Source organism: Onychostruthus taczanowskii, unplaced genomic scaffold (assembly GCF_017590055.1).
Source record: "Onychostruthus taczanowskii isolate IOZ18803 unplaced genomic scaffold, ASM1759005v1 scaffold37, whole genome shotgun sequence".
Classification (NCBI taxonomy): Eukaryota; Metazoa; Chordata; class Aves; order Passeriformes; family Passeridae; genus Onychostruthus; species Onychostruthus taczanowskii.
The window spans coordinates 6326039-6346552 of NW_024501126.1; the positions used below are offsets into that span (position 1 = coordinate 6326039).

The following is a 20514-nucleotide window of genomic DNA, read 5'->3' on the forward strand; positions in this document are numbered from 1 at the left end:
AATGACTTCATATTTTAAGTTGTCCAGTCTCTTTCTTTTTTGAAAAAGATCTTTGCTGCATTTTGTTGAATTGAGGACAGTTTTTGCTTGGAATTGAAGACAGTTTTTCTGTCCTGAAAAATACTGAGTGCTAAATTTGAAATGGACAAAATTAGATTTTTTCAGCCTTGGTGGAAATAGAATTTTAGTTAGGAATTATTTGCTTCCATCATAGTGCCACTTTGTTTGAATTGATTTATAACTTACCTAGAGTCCGTTAGTGATTGAGTTGACATATTTCTTCTTTCTGTCAGAAAAAATAAATTGATCAGATATTGATCTTTATTTGCTGTTCTTATCATAAGTAATCCCTTTTTTCTGTAATTAAATGGTGTATTTATGTGTTAAAGAAAACATTTCAATTATGCTTAGTATTATATGAACTATGGTAAACGAAATGAGTACTTGTGGATGTTTGCCAAACTTTATTCAAATTTGTTTACTACTTACCTTCCTGTAGGAGATGTTTGATGCCACTCTGAAAGACAGAGAATTGAGCTTTCAGTCTGCCCCAGGCACCACGATGTTTCTGCATTGGTTGGTTGGAATGGTTTACGTCTTCTATTTTGCATCCTTCATCCTTTTGCTAAGAGAGGTGAGTCTGTAAGAACAAGATTGGTATGTAACACAGAGGCTTACATACAGAGCTGTTAAATCTTTCATGAGTGAGTATTGCTGCTACTATTTTTTGTGTGTATATTGGATCCAGTTTTATGTAAAAAGGGCCATATTGGTACGTACTGCAGTGGAAAAATCATGATTTTAAGTACATTTTACTTAGAGATTTTTGTTTAGCTGTTAAATCTGAGCATTGCCTTCAAATTAATCCAAATATGTTTTAGTTGTTTAAGAGCAATCAGTACCTGAAAATTAAGCTTGTATTTGGTTATTGGTTCTCTAGTTTTCTGTGATAATACTTTCTTTGTTCTATTTCTGTGCGATCTTGGTGAATCTTGTTCAACCAATATCCCTATTACGGTAAAACTTATTTTCTGCAGCAGTGTTGTTCAAAATGAAAAATAAATACAAAGACTATATTGTCCTCAAAATTGTTTCCTATTTCCTACTTCAGGTATTGAGACCTGGTGTCTTATGGTTTCTCAGGAATTTGAATGATCCAGACTTCAATCCTGTGCAGGAAATGATTCACTTGCCCATCTATAGACATCTCAGGAGGTTTATCTTATCAGTGGTAAGGACTTACCAGAAAGATTTCTTTATCTGGAGATAAAGCTTCATATGTACTGTGTATTTCAAGAAAAACATTTTCACCATGGAAGTGAACTGCTGTTGAAACAGGTTACCAACAGAATCTGCACCTTTCGATACTCACACTCAGCTGGATGAGGTTCTGAACAGCCTGATGTATCTGGGTCTGCTCAGAACAGGGGTTTGGGGAGAATTGGTTGGACTTCAGAGCTCTCTTCTAAACCAAGTATCTTGTGCAAAGTCCAAGAAACTGTATATTAATTATAATATAATTATACACAAACACTTATAAACAAGTGTTTGTTTTAATGGATATTGTAAATCCCATAACTTTCATGATGCACTCAGTTACTGCAGTAAACTTTGAGTGTCCAGTTCAGCCCAAGTAGTGTAGCAGGGGAGAGTCATTTTCTAGATAGATTTTGGATTGGATTTTGCTGCTGTAGCCAGTGGTGTCTGTTTCCAGATTATCATTGTTAGATAGTGAAAACATTGAGTTTTTTCCCTGTAGTTGTTTCTCTGAGGTTTGCTGAGCACTGCTGAGCATGCAGTGAAGGAAGGGTCACAGACTGTCTTGGCATAAATGTTACATGAACTGTGTAAACGGACACACCAGAAACATTCTTTGATGTACTGTATTGTTACCCCAGAGGTGCTTTGAGCACTGAAAGCTCAGAGAGATCCTGTTTCTGTTGGAGAGCCCTTCAGTATCTGAGTGGAGTTGACCTTTCCACCTTTTTGAGTGTTCTGTCCTTACATAATGGTCATTCTTCAGCTGCTTGAAATTTCATGGTACATCAGGTGGCCCAAATACAAGCCAAGATCTACTGGTTGCTCATGGTCTCACGTTGTCACACTGTGTTGGACTTGCTCAATTAATTCAGAATTTTCACTAGCCTCATGCTAGAATATGAGATCCAGAATGGTAATCATTTACCATTTCAAAGAATAAATCACACCTTTCAAGTTCTGTTTATCTTTCTGTATTTTAAAGAAATGTCTTGTGTATGACATAAACTATTATTTTTCAGGAAGAATGGGATTCAGTTTTTCTTTTTGACATAGTTAAACAAAGTTTTTTTTCACATCTTTAGTCTCTATTTCATTTATATGAAATGTAAGAATGTGTTTAAAATTTACTTAATTTTTCATGTGGTTCCTTAAGGAAACAGGATTCATAAAAGTGTATTGTCTTCAGGCACTTGATGTCCCCTGCTGAATTTTGGTCTTTCAGTCAATTTGAAATGTGAAGAAATAGGAACTGAAAAGTCTTTTGACGCTTCAGCAAGTTGCTTAAGAAGTCAGCCACTTAGAAAAGAGAGGAATACAAAATAAGCAGTCCTAGTGTTGGGGAAGGGGGAAGAAAGAACCCTCTGACGTTGCTCTAGCTGTCAGCAGGATTATTCTGGTGCTTAATCAGCTGCAGTTGTATTTGGTGAGGGCATTGTAGCCAACTGGTCTGCCTGGGATGGAATTGATTTTCTTCATGGTGTCTTCAAATGTCCTTCTGCACCGTGAATGGGCAGCTGAAACAGTGTTGCTAACACTGTTTAGCTGTTGGATATGGCTGGACAGTGCTTGCACAGCATCCAGGCACTTTCTTTGCTGCTCTGCCCTGTTCCCTCACCTCCACTGAATAAGCTAGAGGCTGGAAGGAGGGTATTCCTGGAACTGCTGCCCCAAACTGACCAAAGGGATATGACATCATGCTCAGCATTAAAAGCTGTGAGAAAGGAGGCTGGGGGCGGGCATGTTCATGGCTATGGTGTTTGTCTTCCTGACTTCCCAGGAAATTGCTGATTGTCAGCTGCTGGGAAGTAGAGAGTGAATTCTTCTTACTGTTTTGAGTGCATACTTGGTGCTTTCTCTATTAAATTGCTGTTATTCCAGTCTTGCCTGCCTTCTGTTTCGCCTTCCCCTTCAGCTGGAGGGGGGAATTAGCAAGCAGCTGGGTAGGTATTTAGCTGTTAGCCAGGGCTAGCCCACCACACCGAGGGAACATGTCAGAGGTGGGTGGGAACCTAGGTTTGGTAGTTTCTAATATTTGGACTAACTTGTTTACTTTATAATTGCAGATTGTCTTTGGATCAATTGTACTGCTCATGCTCTGGCTTCCTATACGCATTATTAAGTATCTCCTGCCTAACTTTCTTCCATATAATGTTATGCTTTACAGGTAAGCATTTATTTTTAAAAAGATACAGGGTTTTTTCAGTGTTTCTATAACTGGAAAAAATGTATTTGCACTCTCTGAACATTAAAGTGTCACTTTTTATGTTATTTTGTTTTTAATTAATCTAATCTTCATTGTTCTAAGAGAAGTAAAGGGTAAAGGACGTGGTTACAACATACAATGTGACAAATTAAAAGCTACTTGAAAAAATTAAGCATTTTGTATTCCTTCCATAAAGATAACCATTCAGGGCTTTATGCCCTCAAAACACTTCCCATTTCAACTTTCTCATAGTGAAGTTCCTTTTGTGTTTGCTTTTTTAACACACTCATTCCTGATTGTCATTGCTTCAGGACTAAAATAATATCTGTAACTGCATTTTTTTAAATTATGGCAGTTTTTTCCTATTTCTGAATAATAATTCAAACAATAATGATAGATGCAAATAGAGATGCATACTGTATTCTTAGATATAGTCTTTCTCAATGTTTTTTCCTAATTTTATTATATGCCAAAGTGCCTAACCTCTCTGCTCGGGGTAGTATATAGGGAAAAACCTTAGCAAAAAACTAAGAATTTTCCTTTTTGGCATCCAATGTATTTTTGTATTGTGGTGGCATTAATAAGATTCAGTGTAAAAGATTTCTCTTAGAATGTTCTTTATGTTTGATTTTGTGCTCTTCCTCTTGTTTCCAGTGATGCTCCAGTAAGTGAACTTTCCCTAGAGCTGCTTTTGCTTCAGGTGGTGCTTCCAGCTTTGCTAGAGCAAGGACATACAAGACAGTGGTTGAAAGGTCTTGTACGAGCATGGACTGTTACTGCTGGATACTTGCTGTAAGTACAGAAATCCAAAATCAGCTACAACGCTGTGCCCAGTTTGGCCTTTAAACATGAAGGCAGCTTTCCAGAAGGTTATCCCAACAAGCAGGTTTAATAGCTCTTCTATGGGTAAATACATTATAAAAAACTTCTATAGTGATTGCTTTTTTCTAAGCAGTAGATGTATGTACTTCTGGACAAGCCTTTGACAAGTAATTCTTTTGGTACACCATTACAGCATTTGCTTAGTGAAAGAAATCTGTAAAAGTATGACTGACATCTTTTTAACTCCCTATTATATAAAAATAAGGAGATAAATGTCAGCAGTGTGTTTCTATGAATCATCTAAATAAAATTCATGTGCATTTCGTGGATTTCTTACTAGAAGAGGAAAAAAAAAAAAGAAAAATCATTTAGGATGTTGAGCTGAAGAAGGAAGCAACTTAAATTAGGCGTTTTCAAGTTAAAAGTACAGACTTTAGAGAAGGATAAAACAATTTCTTGTTAAATAAAGTAAATTATTGTAGTGATAAGGCAGAGTTCTAGCACTTGAAATTATTTCTTAGTTCATCTGTTGTTTACCAAATTAGTCAAGAAAAAAGTATGGTTGATTTTGTTTCTGTACAGTTTTCAGTTTTACTTGAAAGTACATTGGCATTCTCCCACCATGTTGCACTCTTAAGATTAAGAATTATTCTTTGCCAAGTTATGTCTGAGAAAGTGAGTGAATGAATTGAAAGATTTTTTCTTCACTGTAACCCAAAATATTTGTTTTAGTTTCTCATAAGGAAACTCTGCTCTTTGCATTTTGAAGAAGTTTTCAATTATTTTCCAAGTTTTAATTGTGTTTAAGTATAGTGTAACAAGACAGTTTTAGAGATGATGATAGAAATGGCTTTTCTCACTCCACTGTTGCAGCCCTTTAGGACAATTGCAAATTACCTCTTCAGCAATTTTAGTTAGCACGGATGAAAATCTTCTGCTCTGTTGTTCCCAAAAAGCAAACTGTTGGGTAAATTTCATTGCTAATAGAATATCTGCACAAATCTTACTCTGCTAAAGCTGAGGAAAATTAAGTTCTAAATGCTCATTTTTAATCAGACTCACATTGTGCTAATTGTATGTGTGGAAAACATCATCAGAATAATTTTAAAGTAAATTGTTTTTTTCCTATGATTGATATTCTTAAAAAGTTTTGAACAGGTTTTGAGCAATTTAGAATCTTCTTGAAAGACTCTGCCTGCCTCTGTACTTCTGACAGCAGGTCCATAGCAATGCAGCACCGTCCTTGTACAGATTAGGTTTGAAGGCCCTTGTTTCCTGTAGAGCTTAGTGACAGTGACATAAAAGCTGTCAGTAGAGCCGTGTGCTTACATGAACTGAAATATCCATGTAATTTTCCTTTCATGTGCACAACACCTTTAATACCACGTGGTATTTTTAAAGCAGTCAAACAGATAAGTGATCTTTCCTTGTGATTGTATTCTAACTGCATCCACACCAGCATTTTTCTTCTAAATTGTATTTATGATGACATTGAGTATGTTACCAAAAAAGGCTTATTTTACTTAATCAAGATACTGCCAGTACTCCTGTGTTAGTTTTGTACAACCTGTATGGATTCTGAGTAGGCCTATATTTCTATAAGTTTCTCATTTATATCAAACAGAACAAAACTGAAATTTTGATTGTTACAGGGATCTTCATTCTTACCTACTTGGTGATCAGGAAGAGAATGAAAACAATGCAAATCAGCAACCTAACAACCAGCATGCTCGCAATAATAACGCCATTCCAGTTGTGGGAGAAGGTCTCCATGCGGCCCATCAAGCCATACTTCAGCAAGGAGGACCTGTGGGTTTCCAGCCTTATCGTAGGCCTTTAAAATTCCCACTCAGGGTATGTATACCTAACACATCAAGAGAAAAGAAAAAGGCATTTGAGAAGTTGGTTTTTTCTAAGAAAGATTTGGCCCACGTTGTCAGAAGTCACATGGTGGGTCCTGTTTTACATGGTTCGCAGTTTTCAAAAACATAGAGTTGCAGTTATGTCATATAACTGCAACTCTATGTTGCAGTTATATGACATAACTGCAACTCATAACTCTAAGTCATATAAGGCTTTTTTCAACCTGTAAGGTAAGACCTTCAATTACAATTTTATTTATAGATCCCATATATGTTGAGTATTATGTGTCAGTTGATATCTTATTTTCTTTAAGTAATGGAGAGAAAGACAATAAGCCCTTCTCAAACAGGTAGTTCAGGTGTGCCTCTAACAAGACATGGCTTTCAAGGGGACATACTTTGGTCTTGTAGCTGAAGTGTATTTAAAACTATTTTGCTTTATTAAGAAAGTAAACAGAGAATTTCTGTTCTTCCTGCATCTGTATTAAACATAGAAAGGCATTACATAATACTTGAAAGTTCTAAATCCCTAAAATTAGAAAGGAAATTTTATTGGCAAATACTTACATTTCTAGAATAATAAACAGCTTAAACTAGATAACTGTTTTGTTGTAAGCAGAACTCTGAGTTAAATATAAACTTCACCACAGCTCACATACTGTGGTTTCAGGTATAGCTGAAGAATGGAAGTAGTGGCTAACATTAGGTCACTGTGGTATTGCATCTGAAGGTTCCTTCCTTTATACCCAAATGTCTCGTCAAGGAAAGCGTGTTCCAGATTTAACTTTCTTTCAGTAGTCTGTTGGGATAAGGTGTTAGCTTTCCCATGGCAAGCTTGCTTGTTGTGTGGCTTTGATGATTAGTGAAGCAGAACTTCATAGCACCTGGTGCTTGAGAAATATTTAAAGTCAAGTTCCTGGTAATTCTAAGATGAATTCCTGGTAATTTTAAGATGAAAATCTGACTGAGGAGTAACCAGCTCCACTGTCAGCTTCTGATCACAAAGAACCTGAGCATATCTAGAAGAACTTTGTCAGCAAGGTTTTCCTTATGAAACCACTGTCTTGCACATATGGCATACAGAGCTAGAAATCTTTTAGGATTATATGGGAGTCATCCTGCTCAGTGCAGAAATTAAGAGATGGTCCTTTTTTATGTAACATAACAAAGAACTTAAGTCATTCTGGATTCAAATGTTATTTTTTACTGTAGGAACAGCTGATGCAAAGTCTCAGAAATACACAACACTGCAGGTGTTCTGCATGTACTGTGGTTAAGTTTCTTTTTGCTGATTTATTTATACAGTGAAACATCAGTTATTATTTGAACATCCTAGTTTAACTGCCTTTCCAGGATGATGTATTTTTTTATACTGGGGTTTCTTGGGCTTTGGTTAAATAACTTTCTTACAAACTTCCCCTTCTTTTTTTTTCCCCTTTTTCAGATATTTCTTTTGATTGTTTTCATGTGCATAACATTACTGATTGCTAGTCTCATCTGCCTTACCTTACCAGGTGAGTCTATTATGGTAAACTGTCATTAAAAACAACTCGGTATTGTTGCCATGCCCAACCATGGCAGATGTTTTGAAACCATTGTTTGAAGTCAAAAGGCAAAAATATGAAAACTAGTATAATTTTTAATAATTTGGCATCAAATCATAATAATCTAAAAATCTAAATGACAGATTGCCATTCCCTTTTTGTTGTGGAATATTTTTCCTCTGAGGACAGGGCTTCAGGTGCTTCAGTCTTGGTAGTATTGAGTGAAAAATAGAATTGGAACTCTTGAACCTATTTTACTGTTTCAAGAAGGAAAATATGTAGATTTTTTTTCCAGGTCTTCTACAGTATTTTCTTTAATTAAATATTCTGAAGGTGTCATTGAGTACTGTGAGGAGCAGGGAGTTGGACTCAATGATCCTTAGGGTCTCCTTCCAACTTGAGATACTCTATGATTCTGTGATCTGGAATGTCACTAAAAGATTTTGTGAAGTGGCATGTATATCACTTTAAAATGTCTGAATAAGTATTTCAAAAACACTTGGTGTTTTTCAAAATAATTTGGAGTAAATGAAGCCATGTGAAAGCGTAAATTTCATAGCCTGTCTGCTGTAATACCATGGAATTATATTAATGATCCTAAAGTCAATAATGTGTTGAGATCAAAGTTACACATTCTGCAATTGTTCTTAGTAGTAGGACATAAAATAATCCCCACTGTAATAGTAGGGAACTTAAAACACTGTTAAAAAATGAACTGTAGCAAATCAGTCTCCCATTTCTGTCAGAGAAGTTCAGAAGCCCCATCAGTAAGTCAAGTAAAAAATTGCATGAGGCAGTGAAACAACCCAAAGGTAGCTCATATAATTTAAGTTCAAGCTTGCACACTAATGCATGATCGCTGTTGCAGTTCTGAAGATCAGTGCTTAGGCTCTGAACAGTGCTTTGTTTTGCTGTAGCTCAGGTCACAGTGCTGTCATAATGAAAATTTAGGTGAAAAGGGATTTCTCTGTGCTTATTTGGCATCATTTTTGAAACTGTTTGCATAGTGCTTCACACATTTATGCATTATGGATATAGTACCAAAATAACTATTTTATGGTGAATAATATTTATGCAGGGATATTTCAGATAAATTTGATAAGTACTTTCGTGGTAAGTGTCCTTCGCTAATACATCCAGAAGCATTACTGTATGTAACAGTGCTTGTGTTTTCAGTGTTTGCTGGCCGGTGGTTAATGTCCTTTTGGACGGGGACTGCCAAAATCCACGAACTGTACACAGCTGCCTGTGGTCTCTATGTCTGTTGGCTGACTATCCGAGCTGTGACAGTGCTGGTTGCCTGGATGCCGCAGGGTCGTAGAGTCATTTTCCAGAAGGTCAGAGAATGGTCTCTCATGGTAAGTCTTGAGAAAAAGTTCTACTGAATAATCAAAAAATTAGCTAATGTGGCTTGTTTCATTTTTTGCTTGCAGGCTTTACTCTCTCATGTGTACTGCATTTTGCTTTTCAGACCCTTTTGAAGCTTTTGCAGCTTACATTCCCATTGCATAGGCTAAGTATTTTTGGAAGGCAATCAGTGTAAATATACTTGTGTGTATATATTTTTAAATATATATATATGTCTATATTTTTCTGTTTTACTTTAAAAGTCAATATATTGCATTACTATCCTATGTGTTACGCTCTCAAAGACATTTACATTTTCACGTAAACCTGGAAGCTTAACTGTTTACTTGTTTAGTTACATGAAATTCTCAAATGGAAAAACCTAATAAAGCTGATAGATGATGATGACCATGTCTCTACAAAGTAGCTTGATGCATATTTTCAGAAAGATCTTTACCAGCTGTTGAACTTGTTTTTCAAATAAAATATATTTTCCCAAAAAATATTAATTATGAGGAGTTGAGATTCTCATTATGAAAGCAAATAAATATATTTGCCCCACCTTTTTATTTTGGTTTTGATATTGAGGATTTCTGTAGCAGATTTCTAGCTAGCTCCTTTAAACATTGACAGCATAAATGGTATCTTGTTACAAACATTTTAATGTGCTTACTGAACTTCTACACTGTATGTGTTCTTCAGGTACTACCATGTTTCCCAAATACGTCATCCATCATTTTGATTTTAGCTTCTTCAAGAAAATTCAGAGCTAAAGCATCATTTCTACTTGTTCTTTGCTCCTTCTCCTTATCATGTTAATTGTCAGGCTAGTTTTGTGTGATGCAGTTAAATTAAGAGAATTTTATATTAAATAAAGATTCAAGCACAGTGTTTTGAGTTCTCCGTTTTAAGTAAATATTCCATAATGACTGAATTTTTAAGGTTTATTTTGCTCCAGAGAAAAATTAGCAGTTTTGGGAAAATTTTTCAATTTCCCAATATATGAGCATATGCAATGTATTGAAGTGCCATTGGATAGTATTCCATGTTGATAACAGTCAATGTGATTTTATGGCTTAGAACTATATGAATACTAGTAGGCACAGTCATGTTTTTTTCTGGAATTCCTATTCCTATGGAATAGGACCCAATCTTGAAAACTTGCATTGCAAAACTGTTCATGTCATAAAAATTGTTTCTAGGGGATGTATATGTGGGAAATACAGGACTATGTAGCTTTGGGGGTTTTTTTACCAGGATTGTGTTTATGTAGTTCAAGTGACATTTTTGAGTTTAAACAAAGAATCCTTTGGTAAGCATGTTAATTAAATGCCTTGGGTTTTTTAGATAATGAAGACACTGATAGTGGCTATACTGCTCGCTGGTGTGGTTCCACTTTTGCTTGGTCTTTTGTTTGAACTGGTCATCGTCGCACCTTTGAGAGTTCCTTTGGATCAAACACCTCTCTTCTATCCTTGGCAGGTCAGTTGCTCCCATTCTTTTGCTGTTGTAAGGAGTATGGGCTGCCTTGTGTCAGTGGATTCGGTGCTTCAGAGCATTTTCCACAAGTATGTTTGTATGTGGCAGAGAAAAGGCAGCCAGTCTGGACATGAGAATTATTTGAACCAAAAGGATATGCTGAGGAATTTAAACTATGAAAAGATGAACTGTTGTGAGATGACATCAAAGGTTGCATTTCAGTGATCAGCTCTTTTTCCAGTAGCATAATTGTAAAGTTATGTAAGAAGTTAGTGTGTCAATATGTATATATGCACAGATGTACATACTCTAATCCTTCTGGAAAGCTTTCTGCATACAGTTATGCAGCAAGAGGTTCTGGTAATTTTTTTTTTCATTGTAAGATTTTAATTCAGTGATGAGGCACGTTATCAATGTAATTTTTAAATTATTTAGGGTCATGCTGATTTTGGCCTGAGTTGTCAAATCATTAATACAAAATTTTGAGGTAGTTATGGTTTACTGCTCTTCAGTGAAGTCTCACAGGCTAAATGCAAATTTCTGTCCTGCAAGTTGGGAGACAAAATGAAGATACAATGGATTGAATGACAAATCCTACCATCACCTAGGCTGAATTATGAAAGAAGTCATAACTCAAAGAAACCCAACTGAGGGGACCGTAACTCAGAGCATCTAGAATGCCATTACTAAATAACAAGAACGTGTTCAGGGACAGTGACTTTCTAAGCTGGCCTAAGCTTTCACTTACTTTCAATATCCAAATGTCTGAAAGCTGTAATACAAATAAGAATTCGAGTACTAATTTAATTAGGCCATTTTTTTTAAATCCAAGTATGTTTTTGAGCTGAGAGGATGACCAGAAAATCAGGGCATCATATAATTACAGTGGTAGATGATCATGGTTTCCAAACAATTTTGGAAAGAATTTGTAATGCTAGAGATTATAAAAATTCTTTACTCTTGCATATTCGTTCTTTAAAAGTTTTAAAAGCAGTATACTGAAAAGCTTTATTTTCATGTAGCAGAACTTCAAAATACAGGATAAGTGGGATTTGAGACTTGTTCTAAATCAACAAGGAGCTATCTAAATTGAGACTCATTTCCATTTTTCCCAAAAGAGTTATGCTGAGGTTATATCCTTAAATAAACATGAATCAACTTTAACACTGGTGCTTTTTTGTAACAATTTTTTAAAGTCCTTTAGAATTGACATTAACAAAAGTAGTCTTTTTAAATAATCAGTTAAATAAAATGTATTTCCTCAGCATGCTAAGAAAGTTAATTTAGTCTATGATGTCCCAAGTCTGACCAGTTCTTAGCTGTTTATTCTACTTTATCAGCCTATGTTTTGCATTCTATTTTCAGCGGGTTTTATTGAAAATCTCTTACAAATATCTGTAATCCAGAAAGTATCAACTTATGATGTGAAGTGTTTACTAGAAGCCAGTAGTTACAGTGTCCTAATTCCATGCCATAATAATTTCAGTTTATGTTAAAACATAAATTTTCCACCAAAGAGTATGACTTCTTTTGTTAAGAGCATTGTCTTGCTTTAAGCTTTCTTACATTCGGTAGGGTTTTGGGAATAATTAAACTTCAAAAGAACTTGTTTCCTGATGCATGTGAACATCTTTGTATCTTTTTTTCTGTTCTTCTGTATAGAAAGGAAATTAATTTCCTTTTATGTAAATTAGTTTTTAAGCAGAATATTAGTCAATTGCTTTAAGTCTAATGCTTTTATTTTTTATTTGCCTTTGGTTTAGAAATAGTGATATTCCTGGTCCCAGGGATATAGAAATAGTGATATTCCTGGTCCCAGGGAGCTAAATTTACAGATGTCAGTTAATCTTGAGACCATCCTCTTTTTCATAGGAATTTGTAGATGATGTCATCTCTTTGGATCAATGTCCCATGTAAATGGAAAAGTAATTATATTTTCACTTATAAGTAATATTAACACATTGCTCTTAAAGTTTTGGTTGTCAGACTTTTTAAAGATATGTTAATGCTAACACTATACATTTTTACAAAATTAGGACTGGGCTCTTGGAGTACTGCATGCCAAAATAATAGCTGCCATAACACTGATGGGTCCCCAGTGGTGGCTGAAAACTGTTATTGAACAGGTAGGGAAAAATTGTTCATGTGAATTATCTGTATAATATATTTTTTGTGTTTCTCATTGTGTGTCAGAAAACAGTGTTGCTCTTGCAGTAATGGAGTAATTGAGTAGAATTCAACTAGTCGAGTGAAAACCTTTTAAATTGTATAGCCTAATCCATTAAGGTACACTTAACAGTACAAAAAATAAAACAGTAACAAAATATCAGAAATCCAAAATCAAGAAAATGCTTTGTATACATGTATGCGTTTTTCTCAGGTTTGTAATTAAGTGACAAAGAAATGTGAGTATTTCTTCAGATGAAGTCTGTGTGTCCAAATACTTGTCCAAATATTGGACAGTATTTACATCTACATTACAAGAACACAGAAGTTTGCTTTCTCTGCAGCTGTAGGGATTACCCCACTCATAGATCAGTAGACATGAAAGACACAATTTCTGTTCCCTTTTGATTATTAAGCAACACAGAACAGTATCTCTGAGCAGTTCAGAGTTACATGGCTTCTTGTTTTGTTAGAAGTATTCTTTTCTTGGTTATAACTGTTAAAATTCCATAGATGTCATTCGATGAAGTATCTCAGTTGTTTGTCAGAAGGTAATTTTTCAGCCCTGCACTGTATGTGATGCCTGTGGTGCATGTCCCTACCTCTGTACTCAAGGTGCCTCTCATGAGTAAGTCTAGCACATAGTCCATTATTAAATCACTTCAGCTGTCACGCTGCAGAAATATATAGTCTGGGAGTATGTTTTGATGGCATACCACAGCTCCCTCTTCCTTTCTGAACACTCTCCATGGGAAGTTTACACACTCTCCTGAGCTTTCCAGGCTGTGGGACGAAGGCCATTGTTTAGCTGTAGCTGGTAGCAATTCAAAACTGGTTTTTTCCCATGCTTAATCTGGTTACACTTTGACCTTAGCTTCTGGTAGTAACTGCAGAAGCTTAAGAATTGTGGAGGCCTTTTTTTCAGGCACAGACTCTTATGTACAGAGGCTCTGGTCTGCCCCACCAAGTACAAAATAGGATGCTATTTTCTGCCCATTACAAAATTCAATCATTTATTCTATTAGCATATCCAGGATCCTCTTCTAGTAAGTTAACAGCACAAAGTGATCCCAGGTCACCCACAGAACCATTGTCCACAGCTCTATTAAATGATCTTTCAGATGGTCTCTTGTATTCCTGCAACTGAATCACGACTCTGTTCCAGATTAAGTTGGTCTCTTGGACATTATTTAAATTATTTCCTGGAACCTTCATGATGTAAATTGGTAGGGTTTTTTCTTCATCTGTGGCCATGGGAACACCCATTTCCTTTCATAAGAAGAATTGTGTAAAACCTTCTAATTATTACTGTAAGTGCAAAGCAAGGCTTTCTTAATTGATCTGTTCTACTTCTAAACTTGTTCAATTTTAGGTATATGCAAATGGGATTCGTAACATTGACTTGCACTTCATCATCCGTAAACTGGCAGCACCCGTAATCTCTGTCCTCTTACTTTCCCTGTGTGTGCCGTACATCATAGCTTCTGGTGTTGTACCTTTACTAGGTATGTATGCATTCAGGACTATTTGTCATCTCGTGGTTTACAGCAGTGTAAATATGTTTGTGGAAATAAAACTTCAAGCTTTAGTTTATTTTTAAAAAAATAAATAAATAAAAAAACCCCACACCACAAAACCCAAACAAAAAACTCCTTTTCTGCTGACAAATGTAAATGTTTAAGGACTTCCAAGAATCACACCATGTTCCAGGAATATTGTCCAAATGCTTCTTGAACTCTTTCAAGTTTGGTGCTGTGACCTCTTCCCTGAGAAGCCTGTGCCAGTGCCCAGCCACTCTCTAGACGAAGAACCTTTTTCTAATACCCAACCCCTTCCCTAACACAACTTCAGGCTGGTCCTTGGATCCTGTCACTGGTCACCACAACGAAGAAATGAGTGTCTGCCCCTCCTCTTACTCAAGAGGAGGGGCAGACACTGATTTCTTCTCTGTGCATTTTAGGTATCTCGCTAGTTTGGGAAATGAATGATTAATTAATTTCTTCTTTGTACAATCAGCCTTTGATTTTAGTTCCTCTAGGAGGTATACTGAGCTGAGGCCATCTTTTTCTGACTTGTCAGATTGTAAATGAAGCTTAGAACAGGTGAAAATCCTGGGTTTGTTTTAAGGTTTTAATAGTGTTAAAATGTAAATTTTAAATACATGGGGTTTTTTCAGATTTCCTATCTCCACATAAATTGAGGTGAATAATTTGATTAGAACCAGGGTAGATAAGTTTTTTCATCAAAATTGTCTTGTACTAGTTAGTTTTGATGTAACATGTTCAAGAAATCCCATTTTATTCTTCAGTCTCACTTGAATGCCGACTTTTATTGTGTTGACTTTTCTGACATAAGGAGAAGTCAGTGAGCAGATAAACAGAAGCTAATAGGCAAAAAGAACTGATAAGCTCTTTTATTTTTCTACTGTGGATTTTCACTCTGTTAATGGAAAACTTTCCACTCATCGTGCTTCAGATTAAAAAGAACAGCAGCTGTCACATTGAATCTTTGAAGTAAATGGATGTGTCATTTATTTCACAGCCCTTCTACTGAAGTTACAGTATAACAAAAAGTATGGAAGCAAGTAGAGAAGCAGAAATATGTGAGTTAGTTCAGCAATATTACAATGTCTAAGGATTGTGTCTTGTTTTGTAGGAGTTACTGCTGAAATGCAGAATCTTGTTCAGCGACGTATTTATCCTTTTTTGCTTATGGTGGTGGTTTTGATGGGAATTCTGTCCTTCCAAGTCCGCCAGTTCAAGCGCCTTTATGAACATATTAAAAATGACAAGTGAGTATATAGTGGGGTTTTTTAAATTTTTTCCCTTTATATATATATCTATATATGTGAGTACTTCAGGTGGAATTCAGGTGTTGTAGATACTTAGGACAAGGGTTTTTAAGAAGTTTTCTAGACAGATGACTCTTTAAGACAGACAGACTGTTCTTGGCAGATGTTTAATCTGTGGTTCAGGTAGACAAACACAGGAATAGACGGTCTTTATAAAGGGAAGACACACGCCTATGTCTAACATGAATCTAAGTCTTGAATCTAACATGACTTCTGTAGTCTTGAATGACAAATGCATGTGATGAATTACAACATACCTGGAAGTTAAAATCATGTCTCAAGCTGCTGCTTATAAAACCATTTCTTTTACTTTTTCTGCATAACTGTTTTTCTTACTCTTTCTACTTATTAGTCCAGCTAACCTGTTAAAGAATGTTCAGTTGTTTTGATAGTTTGTCCTTAGCAAATTTTGTGTGGTTTTCTGATGTTTTCAGTTATTATTACTCTGTATTACTCACATGCCTGATAACAATAATTATTTTCCTATTGTTTTCTGGTTATCTTGCTTAGTTGAACCTTTTTTTTTTTTTGCATTATTACATTATTTGTGGTGTTACCCTAATTACCTTTTTTATGGGTTATTAAGAAGATCAGCAACTAATCTTAGCAGCTAATTCATGGTGTAGAGCTCTTCTACACGCAGAACTAGCATGCAAATAGGAAGCATGAAAAGGAATTTAGGTGGCAAAAAGTGTGGAACAATGATCTAGAGGAAGAAAGGAATAATGTGAAAGGTATGAAAAGTTAAGCTGCTGAGATAGTTAACTTTGTTTCAATATCACACTAAAGGAATCTTGCAGCCCTTAAGCTTTCCATGGAGTAGCATCAGGGTACTTTCTTTCCCTTCAAGAAAGCTTAAGGACTAGCTAAAGTTGTTCCTTTACAATTTATAGAATAACTTTCTATTTAAATGAAACAATTACTTCAGCAGCAAAGGAGATAGAGCGGATTTGTGTTACCAAATAGCATTACCTTATGTTCATTTCTGTTTTTACTGCGATCCCAGGTACCTTGTTGGACAGCGACTTGTGAATTACGAACGGAAGTCTGGTAAACCAGGCACATCAACAACTCCACCTCAGTCTTCACAAGAATAGATGGTCATATTAAACATCTTGACCTTCCCTTTGCCTTTACATGTCCTTTTTTCATAGACTCTTCTCGTCTTTGGATATCTCTCCCAATAATACTCTCAGCAGTGTTTTGGCTTCTATTGGTAGCATCCAGATAGCAGTTAAGGCTCTGTTTCTTATCTGCATTTTCTGATGTTGTAAATGCTGTCTGAGGTCTGTATATGTGTATATAGAAGTGTCCTGACACCCTAAAACCTTGGATTAAAAAGAATGTGCATTGTACATCTTTAAAAAGTATATTAATTTATTAAATCTAGTTGTCACTTTATTTTGGACTGCTGTTCTGTCGACAATGTGCCACAAAGCAATAGTGCAAAGAGGCAAGATGTTTTTATAAAATTTGGAGCTTACTTTATGGTGTTCATAACAGTTCTTATTGTAGTAATACAGTATGATTTTTCATGAGTGGAAAGGCCACGTAGAGAATATCAAAAGTAAATAACTGTCTTACAGTCAGCAATGAAGTTGCTATGTTGAGAACATAATGAACTATGTATCTTGCTGTCCAGTCTTTTTTATTATTTTGTATAACACCAAAGCTGTTGTACATTTTTCTATTGCCTGATTGTTTTTCATGTGTCAGAGTTTGTAATATTGTACAGTTGATGTTAAATCAAGAAAATATTTCCTCTTCTGAGAATTCAGATGTACTTGTTGAGGCTCAGCTGGATTTTTCTGTTTGGTTGAAGGGGTTAGGTGGGTGTTTGCTTTGGGATCAGGATTCCATTAATTGAAACAGTAAGGAAAAATTTACTAAGGCTAGGTGATGGAAGTATTTAAAGGTACCAAGAAAAATTAAATAGGTTCACAGCTTAAACTGTAGCCAGTTTCTTATCAATATTAGAATTTTTCAGGATCTCAAGAAAAGGGATTAACCTTAACTGATGTGCTTGCACAGCACAAAGAGTGTAGTGTAAGCAACGTCCTGACCTGATCCTTAGTTAAACAGTGTGAAATCTTTTTTTCTGCAAGTTACCAAAGTTGAAAATTGTAGTATGAATTTTATATTGCACAATTACTTTTAAAAAAAAAACAAAACCCAACCAAAAAAAATTCTCTCAGAATTGGTCACTGTGAATTTTTACAGGAATAATACTGAAGAAGTGATTTATCATGTACCATTTATGGCCTGAGGGGCAGGGAAATACATATGCTATTAAACAGGCAAGGAAAAGTTAGCAGATTTCTTTGCAAGAACACAGTCAAACAAGAGCCACCAAACCAAGTCTGTGTTATTTCTATATGTAGATAGAGTTCTTTTGCAGTAATATTTGGGGGTGGGGGTTATGTAGATAAAGAAAACACGTAACAGTATCTCAAAGCTTTAAGTAGCATCAAATCACATGCTTAGATTGCAGTATCTTTCCTGGACCAATGTGGTAAATGTGAATATCCATTGCAGTAATGAGAAAATGGATGGAACATTTAACTTGCTATTCAGTTCACTCTCCTTCAGTATTCTGTACTTTACCATGTGTGTATATAATGAATACTTGAGAATCTGGCAGGTGCTTTTAAAGTGTCATCTCCTTTTATTGATGTTGCATCTCTGATCTGACGTGGTATGAGCTAGTGCGGTCCAGGCTGTGATGGGGGTAGTTCGTTCTCTTGGTGTCTGGACTCATGTTCTAAGGCAGCGAGCACAAGCCAAATGCATCTGAATCTAGTGGCAGGAGGATTGGGCTGTCACTCTCAGATCTGTACTATTTTTCAGAATTACTGTTGTCCTGATGGTTTTGAACCACAAATATTACCCTTTGGAGTGATTTATTAGAAAATTTCCAGTGAAATGAAATCATAGAAAAATAGCCAAAATATTTTTTTTCATTTATTGTTGCTGATTTAATGCGGAACTGAGTATATATTCGCCCCATATATTTTTGATGTGCATAAATATTGCATTTGATTATTTACAGTGGTGTACATTGTGGGACAGATATATTTTCACAATAATAAATTGACTGGTAACATACATTCTTACTTACGCCAAGATTCTGTTTTTGACATACCTTTCACAAACAGTTGCAAAATGGTCTTGCCACTCAAATGTTGCAAGCACTACTATGCATCACACAGAATTTGCAGTAGTATGGTACTTGTAACTGTGTTTTTATCCAGACAAACTGGTCTTAATATTAAAATTTATTAAGAAAAAGCCTTTGTGCTGTTTCTTACTACTGGTATTTTACAAGTCATGAAAGAAAATAGCAAATCAGGCCAGTCATGCAATGTGAACTGCAGCTATTTTGATGTAGCTTACAGTATCTGTATTTCCTCTTTTTTTTTTTTTTTTTTTAATGGAAAACTGGTTTCGAATCCAACTGTTGTGCTGGCATTTGCACTGCTTTACAGATCCCAGGTGAAGTTTGTTTCCAGAACTGTCCATTGTGAACTTCTCAGAAATCTCATCTCTTCATTTTATTTTTCAAAAGAATATGGAGGTTGTAGAGAACAGGAATTAAATAACAGTACTTTACAAATTGTTTTAAATTTCACTGGTTTGCCTTATTGTGTGCTGTGTACTCCCCTGGCATAGAACTTGTTAAGTAAGCTTGTAAGTTAAGTGGCTGATTCTGACACAGCTGATGAGCACTGTCCCAGTGGCTTCCATCTGTGCTGGAGTGATGCAGAGTGCTGTGTGCTCCTGTTACTTTTCAAGTGGGAAAGTGTGTGTGTGTGTGTGCACTCTTCCACCACAATTTGTGTTGACCCTGGTCTTGACTGGAGGGCTTGGAGGTGTGTACTGGCTCAATTGTATCCCCTTTGTATGTTGAGAATTGATACTGTTAGTTCCACAGGCCTTCATCCAAGAACTGTCAGATGGCTCTGTAGCTACCTTGTGCATATGGAAAAAAGTTAATTGCAGCATAGCTTTGACTGTTTTTACACAGGTTATTTTATATTGATTAAAAATAGTTAAAACTCTGCATCTTTTCTGTCTGCCCCTTCTCTATTGAGTGAAGCCAAAGTTACTTGAGTTTGTTTCTGAGGGCCCTTCAGTACCTGTACTGCTTTGTGTCAGTGACTTCCTCAGTAAGATGCCAACTCCAACCTATTACAGCGCTCACATCACTTTTCTGCTGAGTGCATTAATTCTTTCCTTGCCCTCCCCTATGCTTGTGTAAAGGTTTTCATAAAAATCTTCACAGCAGCCACAGTGTTCTTCAGAACTCTAAAAGCTTCACAAAGGCCTGTACCTCACAAAGCACAAATGACTCGGGTTTGATTGCCTGGCATGCTGATCAGCATCATTTTGTTTCCTTGGACGTCACTGTCCATGTTTTTACATCCAGATTGGAAAGGTTTTGTGGTAGGATCAGTGTTCTTGTTCTGCTTGCCTTGGGAATAATGGCCACTGTACAGCCTGGGCAATGAGTGAGGTTCTTGGCAGAAATGATGATACAAATAATAAAAACATTAAACAAGGAATTGAATCTTGGTAGTGTAATGAAGTTCAGGGTGCAAAATAAAAGAAGCTGTTTTCTGAAACAGATGAGGAAACAGCTTTTACAAAGCATAATGGTAAGTTAGAGCTCTCGTAATTAGTAGCTGGAACTAAAGAATTGCATAGTTAACAGCAATTTTTTTAAACTGTGCATCTGGTTTTAATTTCTTCATTAAGAAGTAACCATAAATTGAGAAATTATATGCAGAAATCAAAGTTACTCAATAATGGAAAATTTTTAAAGATTGTATTTCTAGAGGTCAAATACAATTTCAAAATAAACTGAATGTTTTGAGTTCAGTATAATACCAAGAGATGGAGCAATGGCAAAATTATTTCACAGCCCTGCATATCAGTTTTTCTGCTTATCTGCTTACCTGCTATTATCTCTTACCTGTTGAG

General features: G+C 35.8%; 1 protein-coding gene across 2 annotated transcripts in view; it reads left to right on the top strand.

Annotated features, from left to right (window-relative positions):
* The window catches only part of MARCHF6 (membrane associated ring-CH-type finger 6), a 45352-nt gene extending 25758 nt beyond the window's left edge, over nt 1-19594 (top strand). For both annotated transcript variants that reach the window (XM_041411685.1, XM_041411686.1), the window contains 12 exons: nt 500-634; nt 1112-1231; nt 3324-3424; nt 4118-4255; nt 5938-6139; nt 7592-7661; nt 8868-9049; nt 10386-10520; nt 12554-12643; nt 14056-14188; nt 15339-15474; nt 16541-19594. In XM_041411685.1, coding sequence (XP_041267619.1) covers nt 500-634; nt 1112-1231; nt 3324-3424; nt 4118-4255; nt 5938-6139; nt 7592-7661; nt 8868-9049; nt 10386-10520; nt 12554-12643; nt 14056-14188; nt 15339-15474; nt 16541-16631 — 1533 coding nt within the window. In that variant the 3' untranslated portion in view covers nt 16632-19594. The remainder of the gene's footprint in view (nt 1-499; nt 635-1111; nt 1232-3323; nt 3425-4117; nt 4256-5937; nt 6140-7591; nt 7662-8867; nt 9050-10385; nt 10521-12553; nt 12644-14055; nt 14189-15338; nt 15475-16540) is intronic.
* Nucleotides 19595-20514: the final 920 nt, after the last annotated feature.